Source organism: Branchiostoma floridae, chromosome 6 (assembly GCF_000003815.2).
Source record: "Branchiostoma floridae strain S238N-H82 chromosome 6, Bfl_VNyyK, whole genome shotgun sequence".
In the NCBI taxonomy this organism is placed as follows: domain Eukaryota; kingdom Metazoa; phylum Chordata; class Leptocardii; order Amphioxiformes; family Branchiostomatidae; genus Branchiostoma; species Branchiostoma floridae.
The window spans coordinates 9,524,847-9,544,141 of NC_049984.1; the positions used below are offsets into that span (position 1 = coordinate 9,524,847).

A 19,295-nucleotide genomic window follows, 5' to 3' on the forward strand; every position below is an offset into this window, starting at 1 on the left:
TTTTCCCCCATGCATATGCAATATATCAAACGGGAGAGCTATAACTCAAATGTGGTGACTTGAATATCCTTTGTTACCTTTCAGGGCTGCTGGTTGTATATTTGGGGAGCTTCTGGCCCATAAGCCTTTGCTTCCAGGCAGATCAGAAATCCACCAACTGGAACTTATTGTGGAATTGCTAGGTATATCACTTTTTAAGGACATATGTCATAGTTAGCTGTACTTAATTCTCATAAAGGTAGTTGACTGGCACAATGTAGCACATCTTCAGCTGAAACCCATCATTGCACTAATTTTTTTAAGCAACAACAGATTAAGCAGCAGATTTAAGTACAGCCTTTCATATTTATTGTCCTTCACATTTTCATAATGTTAGTCAAATACTTGAATACAAATAGTTGTGAACAGTCTTACCGCCCCTACGGCCACCTGAGCTGAGTGAGTGAAGTGTCAGATCAAAATATCAGAGCTCAGAAAAGTACATGTATGTCACCAACAATCTAAAATTTACAAACTCTTTACCACCTATTCCAACACAATGCACCTTTCTACCTAAGGTACCCCAAGTGAGGCCATCTGGCCTGGTTTCTCACAGCTGCCAGCATTAGAACAGATCAGCCTGAAGAAGCAGCCCTACAACAACCTAAAACATCGCTTCCCTTGGCTGTCTGAAGCTGGACTCAGACTCCTCAACTTCCTCTTCATGTATGATCCTAAGAAAAGGTAAGTGCAGTGACAAGTTCCTTGATTTCACAAGTTCTGGTTGTATGTCTTCCTTTGTCCTGGCCTTTGGGACAGTAAACTTCAGATTACTTTGTAGAGTTCTTCCTGTTGCTTGATGCTGTTGCAGACGTACTAGATCATGCGGTGGATGACTAGGGTCCAACATTAACTTAAATAGAGACATTGCAGCCTTGCTCCTCTCCTTAAAAGTTGGCAGATCTGGCACAGAACACCTACCGCCAAATTGGAGAAAACGCCCACATTAACTTAAAATTCAAATTTGTACAAGGTTGCTATCTCAACGTGCAGGACAAAGGTCTTTGTAGTGTTTTTCTTTTTAACTTTTATATCTAAGATGATATAGGCATTGTATCACAGATACAGAAGTGTTGAATCGTCATTGCTGAAATGTTTGGTCTTTTTCAGGGGCAGTGCAGAAGAGTGCATGAAAAGTTCCTACTTCAAAGAGAAGCCCCTCCCCACAGAGCCTGAGCTGATGCCCACCTTCCCTCACCACAGGAACAGGAGAAGAAGTGTGCAGAGACCTGAGGCCAGGTCAGGAATGGTTGCACTAGAAACATACTTCTCTGACAAGTGGTCAAAAATTGTACTTAAATTGATAATGAACCTAATCAGGTATATATGGCTAGAAAGTTATTAAATGATACATAGTAAAATCATTATATACTTAATGACTTGAAGTATTCAGCTGGACAGTGCTTCTAAAGATCATCCAAAGTTTATTTGTGATAACCTGAATTTCACAGCTTTTCCATCTGATAAAGCTTGTCTTTCAACATTTTGGTCATAATTTTCAACTTAACTTATTTAAAGTATTTAACAAAAAGCAGTTCCATTGATCAATATCTACACTACATGGTAATCAATATACTTAATTTTCAGACCAAAGGATCAGGATACAGCCTACAAAAGACCAGATTTTGGACAAGCTTTCTCCTCTCCAGTAAGTATAGTCTTAAAATTTACTGTGATTCTTTCTTTCTCATCACAGAGTTAAAATATTCAGCCTTTAATTTCATACCAATATCAATACCATAAGCTATTTGTTTTTTGTTACTGCTTTTTTTGAAAACAGAATGCTTTATGCACAGTATTATTAAACATCTGTAAATTAAGCAAACTTTTTTGTTGCTGTCCACAGGCAAAGAAGATGAAGCTATGACCATTGACCATCAACAAAATGTACAGACACAGTGGCTGCAGATCACCCATGTTAGGCAATACACATCACAGCTCAGGCTGCCATGCCCTGGAACAATTTGTGAGCTGTTAGGTGATAAATCAGTGAGTTATGCTTTATGATGGAGTTATATGACAACCTTATTAGGTCAAGCAGCATCCTTAGAACAATCTGGAGGAAGTGTACAGAAGACAAATGGTGGCATTACCATGAATAAAGAAGGAACATATTTATGCACAATATGTGGCACACTAAATCTGAACCTAAGAATCTATAAAGAATTATACTCCTATCCTATGTTGTTAGCACTGGAGTGTTGTATACAAAACAATTTGTGTCATAACATGTTTGTAATGTCTTTAGAATTGTGCAACACAGGCATGCTGTCACGACTTAAATGTTTTTGTAAGGCTCTGATTGCCCTTGCTCTTTGCACAAAAAGCTTTACTGTTTTTTTTTACTGTTTGTTCACCAGTGACTGATGTTTGGTAACGCGTGATTGGTTAAAGTTGGAATATACCATCTTACAGATTTCCAAATTGTACTAGGTAACTGCATATCATCATTTAGTATTTTTTTAAACTTAATGTCGAACTTTTGTGATCATTTTAGTCTATATTACATAATTAAACAGAATTACTTTATAAATGTGTGTTGCTCCTATTTTGTTATCTTCCAACTCAAGTGGTATGCTTTGCATCTAATTCACTTCACCTGTGGAAACCTTAGTCCCCTGGAGACTCTATTGTTTGTAAGTTGCCTAGTTGTTAAGCAAACATATTATTTACAAAGTGTAAAGACATCTGATATGGCCTATTGTCTGCCAGTACTATTTGACTTGAGAACAAATATGTTGCTATGTATCTAGCTATGGGCCTTTATTCACGGTAGAGTACTACAACACACAACAGCAGGAACCCAAATCATGGCTGTACCATCAAGTTTGGGGAAGCAAAAGTATGAATCTCGGAGGGTCACCTTTGGTGGACAGGGACAAGGAGAAGGAGAGTTTGATGGTCTGAGGGGTGTTACAGTATCACACAAGGGAGACATCTATGTTGCAGACAGCGGGAACCAAAGAATCCAAGTCTTCACCCTGAAGGGAAGATTTGTCAGGCAGTTTCCAACGTTCGTGTCATTTGAACAGAACATGTACCCACTTGATGTGGCCATCGACAAGGAGGAAAACCTGTGGGTGGTGGGGGAGACAAGGCCTGGTGATTTTGCCATGCAGTACTCCAAAAAGGGCAGGGTGTTGAGGAAGATCGACCTAAGGTATACGGGGGATAGAACGTCTTCTGGAGTTGCAGTGAACACCAGGAAGAACCACATCCTTGTTGCACAAACCATAAGAAGCTATAAAATGCATGGTGAGGTGCAGGTGCTGAGGCCAGATGGAACGTGTGTGAGAACTGTGGGTCGTTACCAGGGGATGCAGGACCCACAGTATATAACTGTTGATGGACAAGGCAACATCATTGTGTCAGACCTCTGTACCCACTCTGTCTATGTGTACGATGAAGACGGCCAGTTTGTGCATAAGTTTGGAGATGAAAGTCTGTGGAAGCATCTCATCTACGGCATCTGTACAGACAAGTCAGGTAATATCATTGTCGCAGTGTCCACCGGTGGGGTTGTGGACATGTTCGATAACACAGGCAGGTTTCTCAAACACATCATGACAGACGTAGGGCCTCCGTGGACTGTTGCCATGGCAACAAAGGGGCGGCTTGTGGTGACTGATTATGACAGCAACACAGTCAACATTGTTCCAATTACTGAACCTGATGATGAGTGAATAGATCAGTGAACTTGTGTAAACACACACAATGAGCAAGTGTACAAGTGTTTTTAATGTCTGTTCTTTGTTTAGCTTGAAAATATTCAGAGAAAAAATTCTACATCAAATCTCTTTTATACTGTCCACAAAAAAAATTCTATATCAAATCTCTTTTAATACTGTCCAAATACAATGTACATGTAGGCGCTTTAACGACCTGGACCTCTTGACAAAAATGGTCCTCCTGATAAAAGGATTGCACTTATTGTTTGTAAAAGAAGTATCAAAGTTATAGACTGACATCTCTTTTACATTATACCTGATTTGTGTGTGACTTTAAAAACATGATTTTTTTTTACACAATGTATGTGAATGCAATGAATATTTACTAGAATACTAGTATTTCAGGTTTCACTTTTTGTGTATGATCAAATGCTGCATGCTGCTATATGACTTCTTTCACTACATCACTGTATTGTTTGCAAAAAAAGTATCAAAGTTATAGACTGATTTAAGCTAAGTTACATGTCTTCTATGTCGTTCCTGATTTGTGTTTGACTATAAAAACATGAATTCCTTGCACAATGTATGTCAACTCATTGAATATCTGATTACAAGACTATTTCATGATTTCACTTATTGTTCATTATTGAATGCTGCTATATGACTCCTTACGATAAATGGTCTGCTCTACAATTATGATGTTGTTTTTTGACATTATAGAGCCACAATGAGTTGTCATTAATTTAGAACATTCATATTTTCATTTTCATGGCACAAAATAGAAATCACTGAGCATGAGTTTTATCCTCCCGTTGACTGATGATGGCCGTCCCAGTCAGGAAGCGAGCCACACCAAAGAGCAGCATGATGGCGATGGTCGTGGACATCACTGTTACGTAGTGGCTGATGCTGCGGAGAAACAGAGAGTTAATCAACAAGGTAGTCTCACATGTGCAACTGATGACAGTGGTGGAAGTATCATTCTGTGTATTCATTATCCATGAAATTTGGATGGAGGACTTTTTAATCATACCAAAGCAATAAGTAATACCTTGTGCCAATCTCCAGTCAACTGCCTGTGTCCTGCACCAGGAAGAAAAAGTGCTGGAGGAAACACACAAAAAAGATGCATTATGGTAAACCATAATTTTAGTATTCTATAAAGTCATGTTTTTTATTTGCAAAAATCGGGTAATGTACTTAGATAAAAAAACTACTCCCATTACCATGTACTGTTAAACCTGCCCAAGACGACCACTCGGGGGACCGGGAAAAAGCGGTCGATTTGGACAGGTGGTCGCTGAGAAGAGTATCGACTCAAAACATGCCCGATGCAAAGTATAAATAGTTTCCGTGGTGTTTAATGGCAAATAGCAATCCGCTGCCATCCTTATTCTAGCAATCCGCCGCCATCCTTATTCTAAACATAACATCGTAATGGAAGTCAAAATCCGACGCAAAATGGCCAATTTCGGCACAAAACCGCGATAGTTATCATCAAAAATCGATGAAAACCTCAATTTTGAAAATGACGCGGTCGTTATGGGTCCCAATTTGGGCCGGTCGCGGTCGCGTTGGCCAGGTGGTCGTTGAGAAAAGGTCGCTTAATGCTTACGTCAATGGGAAAAAAATCGGGACCGAGAAAAAGCGGTCGAAATGGCCAGGTGGTCGCTGAGAAGAGGTGGTCGCTCGGGCAGGTTTGACTGTACTACTTTTGTAGTGTTCTATCATGTTACATGTTACCTACAAGCATGTTACTATCATTAAGAAAACAGGACTATCATAATATTGATCACTTAATAATCAATTGAATGGAAAATGTAATACAAACTGTATCTTCTTACCAGTCCCATAAGATCAGACATCAACAGGACTGTCAGGAAAAGGCTGTTGAATGACAAGAAAAGAGATATTGATAGAAACATACACTGCTGGATGTTTGAAAAGTAGTTTTTTTTTTTTTTTACTCAATGGTCACCTCATAACAAGGCCTGAAGGCCACTCAATGTTACGGGTTACATGATTGGAACTGTAACAGCAACTCTTCGCCCTAGGTCAGAAACATCATGATTGAGACCAGCCCAATTGCTCACTATATAATAACTGACCCAATAGGCGAAGCAGGGGTTACGAGGGCTGCTCGGGAGATTCCCTACCCCTATTTTGGCCGGAATGGTTTGATCCGCTCGGGTGGATGTTCGCACATGTGGCGGGTTCTTTAACGTGCATAGGGTATGACTCTCCCCATACACGGGACCTCCATTTAACGTCCTATTCAAGGGACGACTCATTTTTCACTTGAGTAAAGTGAGGAAAGTCGTGTAAAGTGCCTTTCCCAAGGGCACAAGACCGGCAACACGGCATGCGGATTCGAACCAGCGACCTCTCGGTCACGGGCCGAATACACTACCACTGTGCTACGCGGCCCCACAAACCTATGCAAACATTGCTACCTGGGTGACAATCCACATCAAAAGTAAAAGCCCAAAAATATACATAATAATATATAGGCATGAAACTCTTGCATAAAATTTGGTCCAAACCTTACCACAAAGTAGACTTGACTTATCTACAGTGACATTTGATTACTGCATGTGTGTGGTGTACTAAAAGATAACATTTATAATCAAGAACTACAGTCATAGGATTGATAGAGACAAGAGATTAATGCCATATATCAGCTCATTCATGCTTATCTTTCACACCAAGTATGTACATTGATCATAATCACCTTCTTGTTGGCACCTGTACTACCACATCTACTGCCCTGAACGCACAGGTCACCATCAGGAATGGAACCATGATCTACAAAAAAACAACAATTGAAAAGAAAAATAATTGAGATATGTACATGTAAGCACATCAGTCCATAGAAACAACAAAGTTCATTACAGGGGAAAATCCTTGATAGAAGGACCAAAGAAGCCATTTATATTCAGAGCTTTACAACCTTTCCCTAAACAGACAAGGTGGGCACATAGACTTCCTGCAACTTATGATCCACTGCTCACTGAGTCATGTGTGCTCTCTACATAACATGACATCACAGAATCAGTACACTGTTAATTCCTTGACAAAGGCTGGAGTTATTCAGTAAAAAAATTTTAGTGTTGGAAATTACAGTTCAACTTGTTCCAGAATGATGTCTACCAACATAGATGAACTTTCATGTTAAAATTCATTACAATGAAAAATGAATAACAGTGAGTCCCCACCTTCAACAGCAGCAGTGAGCCCATAACGAATGGGTTGAAGACTGTGAGAAAGCAGTATATGGACTGAGGGTCAAAACTGTAAGGAAAGAAAAATTATGTACCAAATGTTGATATAGGAGGTTTGAACGATTTCCCATTTTTTTCTTTAGGACAGCCTATTTATAGGACAATAATCCTACAGCAATTAACATTATGTAGCCTTCCTAACTCTGTCAGTGAATCATGACAGTCAAATAGCGCTAGCGGAGTACAGCTCACCACCTTGGAGATGTAGATTTCCATACAGATTAACATTGTATACATGTAACAGTGTGACAGGTAATACCACTTCAACATATAACTTTAATGGAGGTGAAATGACATTGAGATTTCTAAAAATCTGCCTCACCTGTTAATACTTGCTATATTCCCTGTGCCAAAGAATGCTGTGATTATGAAAAATACCTGAGAGGATGGTTAAGGATCAACGTGACAAGGCAATACAATATAAGCCGCCATAAAACAGTCAAGGACGACGACTACACATTATGATTCTGAACCATAATGTCATTACAATACAATGGATGATATCAAACAAACTACTAGTAACATGTACCAATACGAATCAAATTGACCAATGACATTAACATGCTGGTTTAGCCTGTTTATAAAAGAAACTACTGATCAACAAATTACCAAATATTTGTAAGTGATCTACTTATAAAGGATAAAGATCTAGTAAGGATACAAAGAAATAGGCATGGCGAATGTTGTCTGTTGTCATCTGCTTTCTGTTGCTGTCTGGCAGCACTACTGTGAATGAAATGTCTTCCAGCTGGAAGAAATAAACCGATTGACTTATTCAACACCAGAACAGAAGACAAGGTTTTCAATATACAACAAAAGCAATGGACAAAGCAAAATCTTAAGATGAAACAATCAGTACAGTATGTTTACTAATCACTAAGGGATATGATGTTATTTGGAGCACAATGCCATGGACAAGTATAAGAAATACGTAAATGCAGTGTTACCTTTCTGTGACTATAGTTTGACAGTCCATGTTCCATTTGTAGCCAGAAGAACATGGTGAAACCCAAGGTCAGACAGAACAGGGCCTCATGAGTGGGGGGAGTCAAGGTCATAATTTGAATTACTGAGAAGCCCTTTTGACTTATCAATGTATCATTACATATGCTCTTAATAAGGTATATGCATTATATACAAAATATGTCCCAATGCATTGAAGCAGGTTTTTCTTAAATGCCACCAGCATTGCATTTGATCTTAATGACACATCATGGTACATGATTGTATAAGACCTTCCACATGTTATACATCAGGTAAGACACAAAATGTAGCTGCTACAAAAGGATATGCTGTGGACAGCAGCAGGTACAGGGTCATGAGGGCCAGGCTGATGCTGAGGAGTCTGGGATACAGCAGGCGCAGACTCAACAGGGGAAGCAGGAAGGTGCAACCTGCATGGGGGCCAGTACACACAAATAGATAAAAGTTATGACCCCCTCCTACAAAAGTAGTGTGTTCCTGATGTCACTGCTGGAAATAGATGGGTCATTCTGTGAACAAGGTTGAGATTGACCAAAAATTCAAAGGGGTATGTCCCTATCATTTAATTCAGTGTTGAAAGTAAAGTAAAGCATTTTCTATAACATATTCTACCAACACAGATAACCTTTCATGCTAAAATAGATAAAAGTGTTGAAGTTATTGACATTTCTGTAAATATCCATAGGTAGTGCTGCAAATAAGTCTTTAGACAACCCTGTTCTCTTGAGACAAACAATTTCATAGGACATTCAAATTACTCTAAGATTTGCAATTGCTTACTTATCATTTCGTAAACTGTCATGGTTTATCAAAAGAACAGTAAGATTTATTACTGACCTAACATGGTCCAACTAAACACTTGGTTGAAGACAGGGTTGCCCTCCTTGTTCAGCAGACTGGCAGCTGTACTGTGTCTCACATATATAGACATGACCATCAACAGTATCTGAAGGGGTGACAGATATGAAGATTAACACAAATAAGATCTTGCTACACAAACTTTCAAGCACATTATCTGAGTCTGACTCAAAAAGCAGTTTTCATCAAACAGAAAAGGAAGAAACAGAGACAAACACTGGATGTATTACATCACAATCATGTATTTTATGTGGACCACTGGATGAATAGCAGGCAACATAATATTGTTAGCTAAATGTGGATCTAAATAAAGTCAAAGTCAACTCAACACTGACCTGTGTTATGATCAATACAAGGGATGATTTGGAGTTACTTGACAGAAGTTTGGTCTCTTTTCTGTTCAGAAACAAATTTGATTATTACAGCAAAACCCATGATACATTCTGCAATCAGAAGAATGAAAAAATATCATTGTGAAATAGAGAGAGGCAGGAGAATAGCAACCAGACCTCTCCATATCTGACATTACCTTGAGGCACACCAAAAGGCAGCAACAGCCCCAAGGATTCCTGCCCAAATCCTAAAATCAGAAGAAATTTTGGTATTTTGTAAGATTTTGGAAAGTGGGAGTGATGATGAATGATAATCACACAAAAAACAATATCTTTAATCATAAATGGCATGTCTTCCTAGAAATGTTAAGACACTTTCAGAATAATGATTCAGTGCTTACACCAATGAGTAATTTGGCTCTCTTCCAACGACTGGCAGCGTGGGGAAAACAGCCAGAAGTAGGGAGGATACAGTCCAGCCCACCAAAGCCATCTGCAGAAAGTGAAGTACCATAGATAAAATAAAGAATTGGTCACTCTTCCTGTAGTAGTTGCGATCACTCAAAATTTAGTATTGGGAGATGTTACATCAGAATTTTTTCCAAACATTTTATACTGTTAACATCAATGCAAACGTCTCTGGTAATTGGCTTGTGAGAGGTAATTGGCTTGGAACAATGCATTCCCACCTGTCCACAGTGGATATTGGGAGCCAGCCAAGGCCACAGGGCCATGGCCACTAGTCCTAATGTCAGCAGCTGTCGCCAGAAGAAACTCAAAACCTGCACGGGTCGTACAACAGGACTAATCTTTAGTACTGTGACATAAGACATCACAGGACGAATAGCTGCTATAAATAAGATACAAAGTACCAAAGATAGGCACAATGTGTGGAACTGATAAATGATTCTGTTCCAATAAGAGACACAGCATGGAGAACTGATACATGATTTAGCACCAAGGACAGGCACAATGTGCACAACAGATACATGATTCAGCACCAAGGAAAGGCACAATGTGCACAACTGATACATGATTCAGCACCAAGGAAAGGCACAATGTGCACAACTGATGCATGATTCAGCACCAAGGAAAGGCACTATGTGTGGAACTGATAAATGATTCTGTTACAATGAGAGACACAGCATGTGGAACAGCTACTTCAGCACACCTACCAACAGCTCTAAGCTGAGAACTGCAAGTACACAGGACCCAAGCAGTGAGAGAGCCAGGTTGTTGGTCTTTATGTATTCCGCCAGCCTGTAAATGTCAGATCCTCTGCAAAGGGAAAGTTTATGCATTAAAATTACAAATACATCCAAAATATCTAGTACAACAGTCAACTTGATGTAACATTATCCTATACACATAATTTGTGCTCTCTATAGCAAATTGTTATTATAATAGAATATTCTTTATGCTATTCTCATAATGGTAGTAGAACACATCTCAAGTTATGCCACAGGAAGTTGATTAGTACATGAAGACATCAAAACTGCATAGAAACAACTAAAACTGCACCTCTGCAGAACACAGTAGAGAATCCAGGCAGGCGGAAGACAGTACACGTAGTATGTCCATGGAGCCTTTATCACTACAGCAAAATAGAATATGACAGCATTAACATTTCATCATAAACATGATCCTGTGAATATCAGTGACAGTGAAGTAGACATCCAGTAAACAATATTATTGACATTGTTCCTTGGCTGTCTTAGCCTGGAATCCAGCCGTATTGTGCTTTGGTCGCTCCCCTGAGGTACACTTCCTGCCAATACGACTGGCATTCGTTAGCAATCGAACGATCGGCATTTAAATATTCGCAGATTTTATCTGCGAGATTTCTGATTGGCTGTTAGCTCCAAGTTTACAGTTTGTAATCGAACGGAACACTACTTCTATCTTTCCCGCGAACTTTTCAGTATCACAACAACAGATCACGTGAGAAATAGCGCCTCGCGATTGGTGTTCTTCTCTCAGGGGTCATCCAATCAGCAAAGAGAAACAAATATGAATATTCATGAGTCTCCTCATTAGTGACGTAAGGGCAAATCGTTCCAATCGTAACGAATGCCAGACGTGTTCGCACAGGAAGCAGAGCGACCAAAGCACAACACGGCTGGATTCCAGGCTATGGCTGTCTCCAGCTTTGATTTTTTTTCTGTCCCTCTCATTGTTTGGGAGCCCATGTTGTTGATTTTCCTTGTAAAATCTGTTATTTTAAGCTTATGAAAAGACATTTTCATCAATCTTGTGGAGTGAATCTCAGATTTTTGGGACAGAGGGGTGAAACATTTGTCCTTCCCAACAAGCAAATTTCCATCCCAGGACGGAGGAATGGGTCCTGGTAATCGCCATGTATTGGACATAACAGAACACTTGACATAATCAGATGTATGTGTGCATGTGGAAGCGGTATCACATAATGTAAGAAACAGATGAAGAACAATTCTTGTTTACCCAGAAGGAAGAGCAGGATTGCAGCTGCCAGTGTTCCACACACAAGTTCTGAGACATGGTCCTGTACCCTGGTCCATATACCCACTGAATTCTCTACCTACATGGTGGAAAAAAATAGTTGCACTTAGTGCACAGTGTGGCACTATTTTAAATACTCATTGACAACGACTGTTTTAAGCATCAAAAGGACACCCTCACACTCAGGGTTGACAATCGCAGCAAAGCCTAACGATATCACCCCTGACAACTCAGCCACAGAATACGGTTATTAGGGGCGCCTTGCTTATGAATATTAATGAGCTTGCCTGATTTGTCGCAGGCCAATCAGCGACGGATTGCAAGTTTGGAACAAACAGCGTACGCATGGTACGGTGCGGCGTGCACAAAGATCTGTTTATCTTTGCGTGACGATAATGTTCATCTTTTTCATATGCTAGGTAGGTATATGTGTAATAGAGTGCAGTATGTGCATGTACACTCATGTCTAGGAGATACCAAACTTGAAAGTCACTCTCACTTAGTTCTGAGATGGCACAAGGACACTGTGAGCAATGACCCCAGGAGAGGCTTAATCACCGTTCCTCCGGTGGGGAACAGGGCTCTTTGGTCAGTGAGCACGGACTCTGTGGTCAATGTACAAGGACATCACCATATTTGGGACACAGTCCTGTGGCTTCCCATCAACTGCCCAGGATATAAGTCATCATGATTAAGACACAGAAAAATGTAACTTTCACTAATAGATAAGGAAACATATAAATAGTAGAGGAGCACTTCTGTATGGAGTGAGAGTAAGAAGAGAGGAGAATGAGACGTTGAGAAAGAGAGAGTGAACAAAGAAGTACCGACGTAGCACCGACTCCTCGTGTTTTTCTTGGGTTTTGCGTGTACAACTAACATCGGCAGCTAATCGCACGAACTCTATGTAAGGGACGCCATCGATACCAGCTACCACACTACCACTACCCTTACATATGTTGATGCCGTGGTTACCTATACCCACAGAACTAACAACTGTTAAATTTGGTACCTAAATAAAGACGTCTGGACGCTGAAAGTACTGTGAAACGTTATGCCGGTACTGTTATCTTGCTCTTGAATATCAATGAGTCGCCTTATATGGCGCCTTTCCGAGCTTTCGACAACAAAAAGCCATCTCTCCGATGGGCTGACAGTTGGTTAGGAGCCACGCCCCTAATAACTGAATTCTGTGGCTGAGTTGACAGGGCTGATATCGTTAGGCTTTGCCGCGATTGTCAACCCTGAGTGTGAGGGTGTAAAAGGGTTGAGATTCATAACACACAAGATGAAATAATACAGACGTCTTACCTTGTACAGTTTTTGCTGTTGTATGATAGTGGTGTGGTCTCTTAGCAATACTAAGACAACATATGACATCCAGCCTATAAACCCTAGGGTCACACTTGTACTGAAACAAAATGAAAACACTTGTATGACTAACATCTTTCAATCAACCAATCAATCAATCAATCAATCAATCTATGGATATTCATCTTCTTTAACAAATGACAGAAAGCAAAATATTTTACAAGTGTCTTAAAATAGAATCTAACCATTAATTCAAGATATAATGGTTTATGAGTTAAGTCAAAATAGATTGTCCTACCATAGAAAGAGCCTGTCATAGGTGTGATAATAATGTAGTCCTTTCAGAGCAAGGTCTATCAGCTCTCTGCACTCTAGTATCTGAAAGCAGTTAATTGAAAAAGCAAGTCAATTGGGAATAGATCAGTTATATAAACATGACTAAACAAAGGGCAGATACAGCATACAGTACTGGCATATTATTCAGTACAAATGATGTGCACAATGTGTGGAACTGACACATGATGCAGCACCAAGGATAGGCACAATGTGTGGAACCTTGATTCAGCACCAAGGACAGGCACAATGTGTGGAACTGATGCACGATTCAGTACCAAGGACAGGCACAATATATAGTAGTTATATGATTCAGTAGGAAGGACAGACACAATGTGCAGAACTTATATATGATTCAGTACCAAGGGCAGGCACAATGTGTGGAACTGATGCATGACTCAGCAACAAGGATAGGTACAATGTGTGGAACTGGTATATGATACTGTTCCAAGGATTTGCTCCACAGTATGAGGAATTGATACATGGCTCAACACCAGGGACAGACATGATACACAGTACAGATAAATGATTCAGCACCAAGGACAGGCACAGTGTGAGGAACTTATACACGATTGAGCACCCAGAGGAGACACAGTGTGTGTTAAAGATACATGAAAAGTAAAGCAAAAAATAACTTACTGCCTTTTGATACTGCTGTGTCTGCATCAAACTGATAATGTTTCTAAGCATGTTTTGTTGCTTGCTGGGTGTCAGGTCACTACGAGGGTAAAATATGAGATGAAATATTAACAAAATGTTTCCTTTCAAGGCCTTTGAAAATCTTTCAAAATGGTGCTATTTGTCAATATCAGCAAAGTAAAGCATAAAAATGAAAAGTAAAGCTCTACCTGTATGGAATGAAGAACATTGATAATGTTGTTTCCCTCTTCTGCTTCATTTTCACCTGGGACAAACCAAAAATACAACACCATTTCTTATCACTTAGAAATGGCATTAAGCCCAGACAGAAATAATAACAAAAATATAAAGACAACAGCATTTGCACAGAATTTAGAAGGACATGGATCAGAGCTCACCTCAAATTGATCCACCACCTGTCTGGCATTAGTAAACAGACTCTCTGCCTTAAACCCATCCGTGTTGTCTAAATAGTCCAAAGGAAGGGTGCCCTAAACATATCAAACCAAAATGTTGAAGTTACAGTCAATCACCAAATAACTATCAGGGTTCAAAATCAACCAAATGTACCTGTTTCAAAATTGATTACACTTGATGATCACATCAACAAAGCTAAATACTGTAAATGCAGAAATGTTCGCGGTGGCTTTATGTTTGAGGTTTTTGCGGTAGCCACTTCACCGCAAACTTAAAACCACCACAAACATTTTTCCATTATAGGTTTTTACTACAGTCAATGGTGCTACCACGAACTTAAAACCACCGCGAACACTCCATTTTTTCGCTTCCACAAAAGTAAATCCCTGTAAACTTACATGTATTTACAGTAGAAAACAACGCTTACCACAGAGTTGAGTGGGAAAGGGACTCCAATGAGAGATGACATGAGAGGAGCGATATCTGCCTGTAAAACAAATGTTGTTAGAGCTATGTGAAAAGCTGTACTCCTTTATTTGATACATATCCAGACAATATTTTCTTGCATTTCAAATGGAGTACACATGAATAACCAGAAAGATATTGTCATGAAAATAAGCAGCTTGAGATAAATCTAAAACATTTCTGCTGTACCTGGTTCACATCACATCTTCTGATGTTCTCCAGCTTCCATTCTGTAAAAAAGAGAAATTGTGGATAAACCTGAACTGCTGTTTTTTGTTCTCAGCTTGACAGCTTTATATGGAATCAGTTAAATACATACTCCTTAAATAAACTTGGGTATCAACGTAACATTAGGAAGAATTTTAGCTCAGCTTTTCACCATACCAATCTAGTTCAATTAGTTCTAGAGCAGAGTAACTATAACATAACTGACCCTGACCAAACCCATCCATGTAGTCCTGGGTGTTTCCAGACTGAGGTCCTGCTACTCCTGCTCCCCAGGCCAGCAGGGGGGTCAGGGTTTCCGAGGGGTGGCCCGCACCATGGGAGCCTACAGGGGTGGGAAGTACAGTATTTATCTGTACATGCTTGACTATACAAAACCATGAGCATATGGAATGTGGCATCAAATAGCCAAGTGGGTAGGCTAGTGGACATGGGAGTTTGTGAGTTTGATCCCTGGCATTTCTTGCGAGACATTGTCTCATCAGAAAAGGCACTTTACATGACTTACTTCACTCCATCCAGGTATAATAACAGGTACATGACTTGGTTAGGGAGGTAAAGGTGGTGGAACCTAATGCTCCTATGGACTGATGTGCACCAACTGTTGACAATCAAGCTAATAAACGGATGTATCATAAATGTACCTCTCATGCATCTTACATAATATGAAATTACTGATTTGGAATTTGTGCTTTTGAATTATTGCAAAATTTCACTCGGCGTACCCAAAAGCTCTGTCAACGCCGCGGTCAGGGGTGAGCTAGGAGTTTTCCCACTTTATATTGATTCACAGACACAGATGATAAAATACTGGCTTAGGTTACATAATCTCCCAAATGACAGACTTGTAAAGAAAGCATATAATACTTCTGTTGAGCTACAACAAGACTGGGCTGTGCATGTGCAAGATATGTTAAGTAGACATGGTTTCCAAAATGTTTGGCTTAATCCTGCTGTTAATGCCAACCGTTTGGAAATATATTTAAGAACCGTCTGCAAGACACGTTTCTCTCTGGTTGGAGACAAGAATTAAGAAGTTTTAACAAACTCAGTACTTATTGTAAAATCAAAAAAGAATTCTGTTTTGAAAAATATCTTTCATCTGTTCAAAACAAATTGTTTAGAAATGACCGAACGAGACTAAGGATTAGTGCACACACCTTACAAATTGAAAAGGGCCGACACTACAACATACCAGCCAATGAGAGACTTTGTCCCACATGCCATAATGACATAGAAAATGAATTTCATTTTGTAATGGATTGTCCGACTTATGAAGAAGAACGTCAAAAGTTATTTCAAAATATTGTATGTAAGTCCGAAATTGTACTGCCACATGCTAGGTCAGAGGTATTCCATTTGATATTATCATGTCCTGTTCATATATCTGCCTATGTTGGCCAATTTATTTACAACTCATTGCAAAAACGAGATAATGCTTTATGATACTCACTAGATTGTTTATACTGTTATATTATATTACATTAGTTGTTAGTTATTTGTATTAGTATATAGTTGTTCACATTGCCATACATTGTAACTGTTACAATTGTTGCGCAATAAAGTTCTTCTTCATAAAAACTCACTGTAACAGTGAGTCTGTTTCTCTCTGCTATCTGTTGTGTGATCATGATGTAAAGATAGTTGTGAATTGAAAAGGACTGATACACACCCCAGTCAGTCATGCCATGGTCTGATGTGAACACATAGGCTGTCTGACCATCATGTTGGAAAAACTCTTCCAACAGTCCAACTGTCTTCTGTATCCCAGCATCCACCATACGGATGTTCTCTAGATATTCACTGAAATACAGAAATACAAGTTTGACAGAATCACAAAAATGCACGTTAAAAGCGCCATTTTCTGCTGCAAATTGAGATGATCTCTACTTCAACAAAGCATGTTCTTACTTTGACATGGGTCTGTAGGCATGACCACTGGTGTCAATCCCCAACAGGTGTAAGAACAGTACCACTCTGCTCTGCTGCAGGGATCCTCCAAGAGTCTCATTATTATGGGCTTCCTGCAGGAATGCCTATGGTGGAAAATTGCATGTGTAAATCAAAGTACTCTGCAATGTTCCTAGTCCAGAGTACAATGGTATGTACTAATTGTCATAACAAGAAAGTAGATGCAATTACAGACTGATCTCACCTCCACCCTCTCAAACACCCAGTTGTCCAGTTTTCCTGGGTCAGAGTCTGCAAAGTCCTCCTCCTCAGAACTGTACATGTAGGTGTGCACATGGTCACCTGTTGCACCTGTTTGAACAAGGGTGGAATGTCAAAAAGCAAGACAATGTCAACAGTAAGGATGCAAATCTTAAGCATTATTCCCTGGCAAAGCTACTTACCTTTGATCCACTATTGTGATCATGATAAGATACAACAGCCTTAAGACCTTGTCTGTCTTTTTCAGGCACTTACCTTTGGCAAACATAGGCAGGATGTCAGGGCTTCCCCAGGCCCATGTCTCTTGGCTCTGATTAAATACTGAGTCAAACTCCACTGGATTCTCCTTCCAACCTGAAAACACATTCATAGTTATGTTATATACAGAGCAGGAATGCGAAACTACAAGTAAGATATACAGGATTACTAAAACAACTGGTGATGAACAAGAATAACTTGCATAACATAGAGGCAACTGCTCTGTAAACAATATACACTGTCGACGAGCATATATTTTAAGCATGCAAGTAAACGTCTGTAAAGTGAGGTTTCCGCACTAGTACAGTTATTTTGATCATCTGTATTGTCATTCTCGTATAGGACTGTTTAGCCACAGTTGACGCTGTAGGGCTGATATATTAGGATTTTACCAAGGTCAATATTGACCAAAGGAGGCCATATATATTTTGATCATTGAAAATGTCCTTGCAACCATAACCAACCTTTAGCCACTGCACTGACATCTTCGTAGAAGCCAGCTATGAGAGCCACATGGCCTGGCCTCGACTCTGTCGGTACTCGAGTATGGGACACTCCCCAGGTGCCTCTGGTCTGAATGATATCCCTACGAAAGGTTCATGTACAGTGAAGTGATGAATATTAATAAAGGTAAAGACAAAATCCTGGACAGAATATGTGGGCATACATCTCCACAAGTTGTAACAGGTTGTGCAACTAGATGTACATTAATGAAAGTCTAATTTAACGTACTGTCAGAGACTGTTTCATTGATGTAACTTTACCTGAGATATGGTGCCCTTGTCTGTCCATGTTTGTCCAGCTCGAAGAATCGGTCAGCACGAAGTCCGTCTCCTACAAACAGCACCAGCCTCTTGGCAGGGGGTGGGGCGGGGGTGGAGTGTGGGGTCATACCATGCACCAGGGGGGAGGTGAAGTAGATGTCAAAGATGGAGGCAAAATAGATGACGTGGACAGAAAGAGCACCCAGAAAAAACAGCAACATGTTGTCGTTGCTACTTCCTGGTTCTGTGGAATTAGATGAAAATTGCTTTGTTTACAGCTGACCTCCATGCAAAACTTATCAGATGAGTCATCATTATCAGCGTGTCTCAATCAAGTATGTCTGAAAAAAGTTAGGTTGACTTTCAGCTGAAAGTAAAATTTATCTACGATATAACAATAAATGATGTTTAACAAACAAAACAAACGATATTTGTTCTATGCCAGTGGACAAATATTACATGAACTGCATTATTTTTTATAATCCCTTTGTTTTGGTATTGTACAACTGAATAATTTCTGAACTATTGTGAGACCTTAGACCCTGTCGGAGAATGGAGGCCTCCAATGAGGTTTTAACAAGCCTTTTGTTGCTTACTAACTCGATATATGAAGCTAGACAAGTAACGTTATGACTGGTGTCATAGTTGTTTCAGACTGTTCATACTACACGTAACAAAATTAGCCTAATCAGTTCATACTTCATCGCCTACAACGTTGGAAGAGTGACAAGTACATCAGATGCAACGCACCACATATATGAAAGCTTCCCCTGATGATAGAAGAGGTGTAAAGGTCTGATAACAGGTGGACAGGTGTTTCCAGGTGCAGTCTTCACATTCAAGATGGCCGCTTCTCGTTGGGCATGAAATCTCGCGGGCGCTGCCGAGACTAGACCACAAACACACGCACACGACACCTGAGTCACAGTACAAAATAAAAATCCACCATTAATAGAGGCATATAGATTAATAAATCATAAAAACAATATTTTTGTATGGCAGTTGACGAAATAAAAGATGCAATAATCATTTATTCATCCCTTACACACTGGACGAAGTAATACCAAATGT

The 19,295-nt window shown here is 39.7% G+C and overlaps 3 protein-coding genes across 4 annotated transcripts in view; 2 read left to right on the forward strand and 1 right to left on the reverse strand.

Annotated features, from left to right (window-relative positions):
* The window catches only part of LOC118418496 (cyclin-dependent kinase 10-like), a 6,909-nt gene extending 3,019 nt beyond the window's left edge, over positions 1 to 3,890 (forward strand). The window contains exons 7-11 of one of the 2 annotated variants that reach the window (XM_035824448.1): positions 85 to 182; positions 558 to 723; positions 1,150 to 1,278; positions 1,627 to 1,687; positions 1,886 to 3,890. In XM_035824448.1, coding sequence (XP_035680341.1) covers positions 85 to 182; positions 558 to 723; positions 1,150 to 1,278; positions 1,627 to 1,687; positions 1,886 to 1,906 — 475 coding nt within the window. In that variant the 3' untranslated portion in view covers positions 1,907 to 3,890. The remainder of the gene's footprint in view (positions 1 to 84; positions 183 to 557; positions 724 to 1,149; positions 1,279 to 1,626; positions 1,688 to 1,885) is intronic. The other variant, XM_035824449.1, reaches the window with a different exon arrangement.
* LOC118417605 (tripartite motif-containing protein 3-like) lies at positions 2,850 to 3,722 on the forward strand. Its single transcript, XM_035823204.1, has one exon. The coding sequence runs from the start codon at positions 2,850 to 2,852 to the stop codon at positions 3,720 to 3,722; it is 873 nt and encodes a 290-aa protein (XP_035679097.1).
* Positions 3,802 to 19,227, reverse strand: LOC118418456 (GPI ethanolamine phosphate transferase 1-like). Its single transcript, XM_035824380.1, has 32 exons — positions 18,975 to 19,227; positions 18,225 to 18,468; positions 17,925 to 18,046; positions 17,458 to 17,556; positions 17,186 to 17,292; positions 16,942 to 17,066; positions 16,703 to 16,833; positions 15,239 to 15,355; positions 14,995 to 15,035; positions 14,768 to 14,827; positions 14,322 to 14,414; positions 14,133 to 14,188; positions 13,924 to 14,002; positions 13,250 to 13,329; positions 12,952 to 13,051; positions 11,623 to 11,719; positions 10,684 to 10,756; positions 10,338 to 10,440; positions 9,852 to 9,944; positions 9,564 to 9,655; positions 9,360 to 9,410; positions 9,166 to 9,226; positions 8,810 to 8,918; positions 8,280 to 8,382; positions 7,936 to 8,026; positions 7,650 to 7,736; positions 7,311 to 7,366; positions 6,923 to 6,998; positions 6,439 to 6,512; positions 5,552 to 5,594; positions 4,759 to 4,811; positions 3,802 to 4,616 (listed from the first exon to the last, which is right to left on the reverse strand). Exons 2-31 carry the CDS (start codon positions 18,443 to 18,445, stop codon positions 4,776 to 4,778), a joined length of 2,676 nt encoding a protein of 891 aa, XP_035680273.1. The 5' UTR covers positions 18,446 to 18,468; positions 18,975 to 19,227; the 3' UTR covers positions 3,802 to 4,616; positions 4,759 to 4,775.
* Between the last annotated feature and the right edge of the window lie 68 nt (positions 19,228 to 19,295).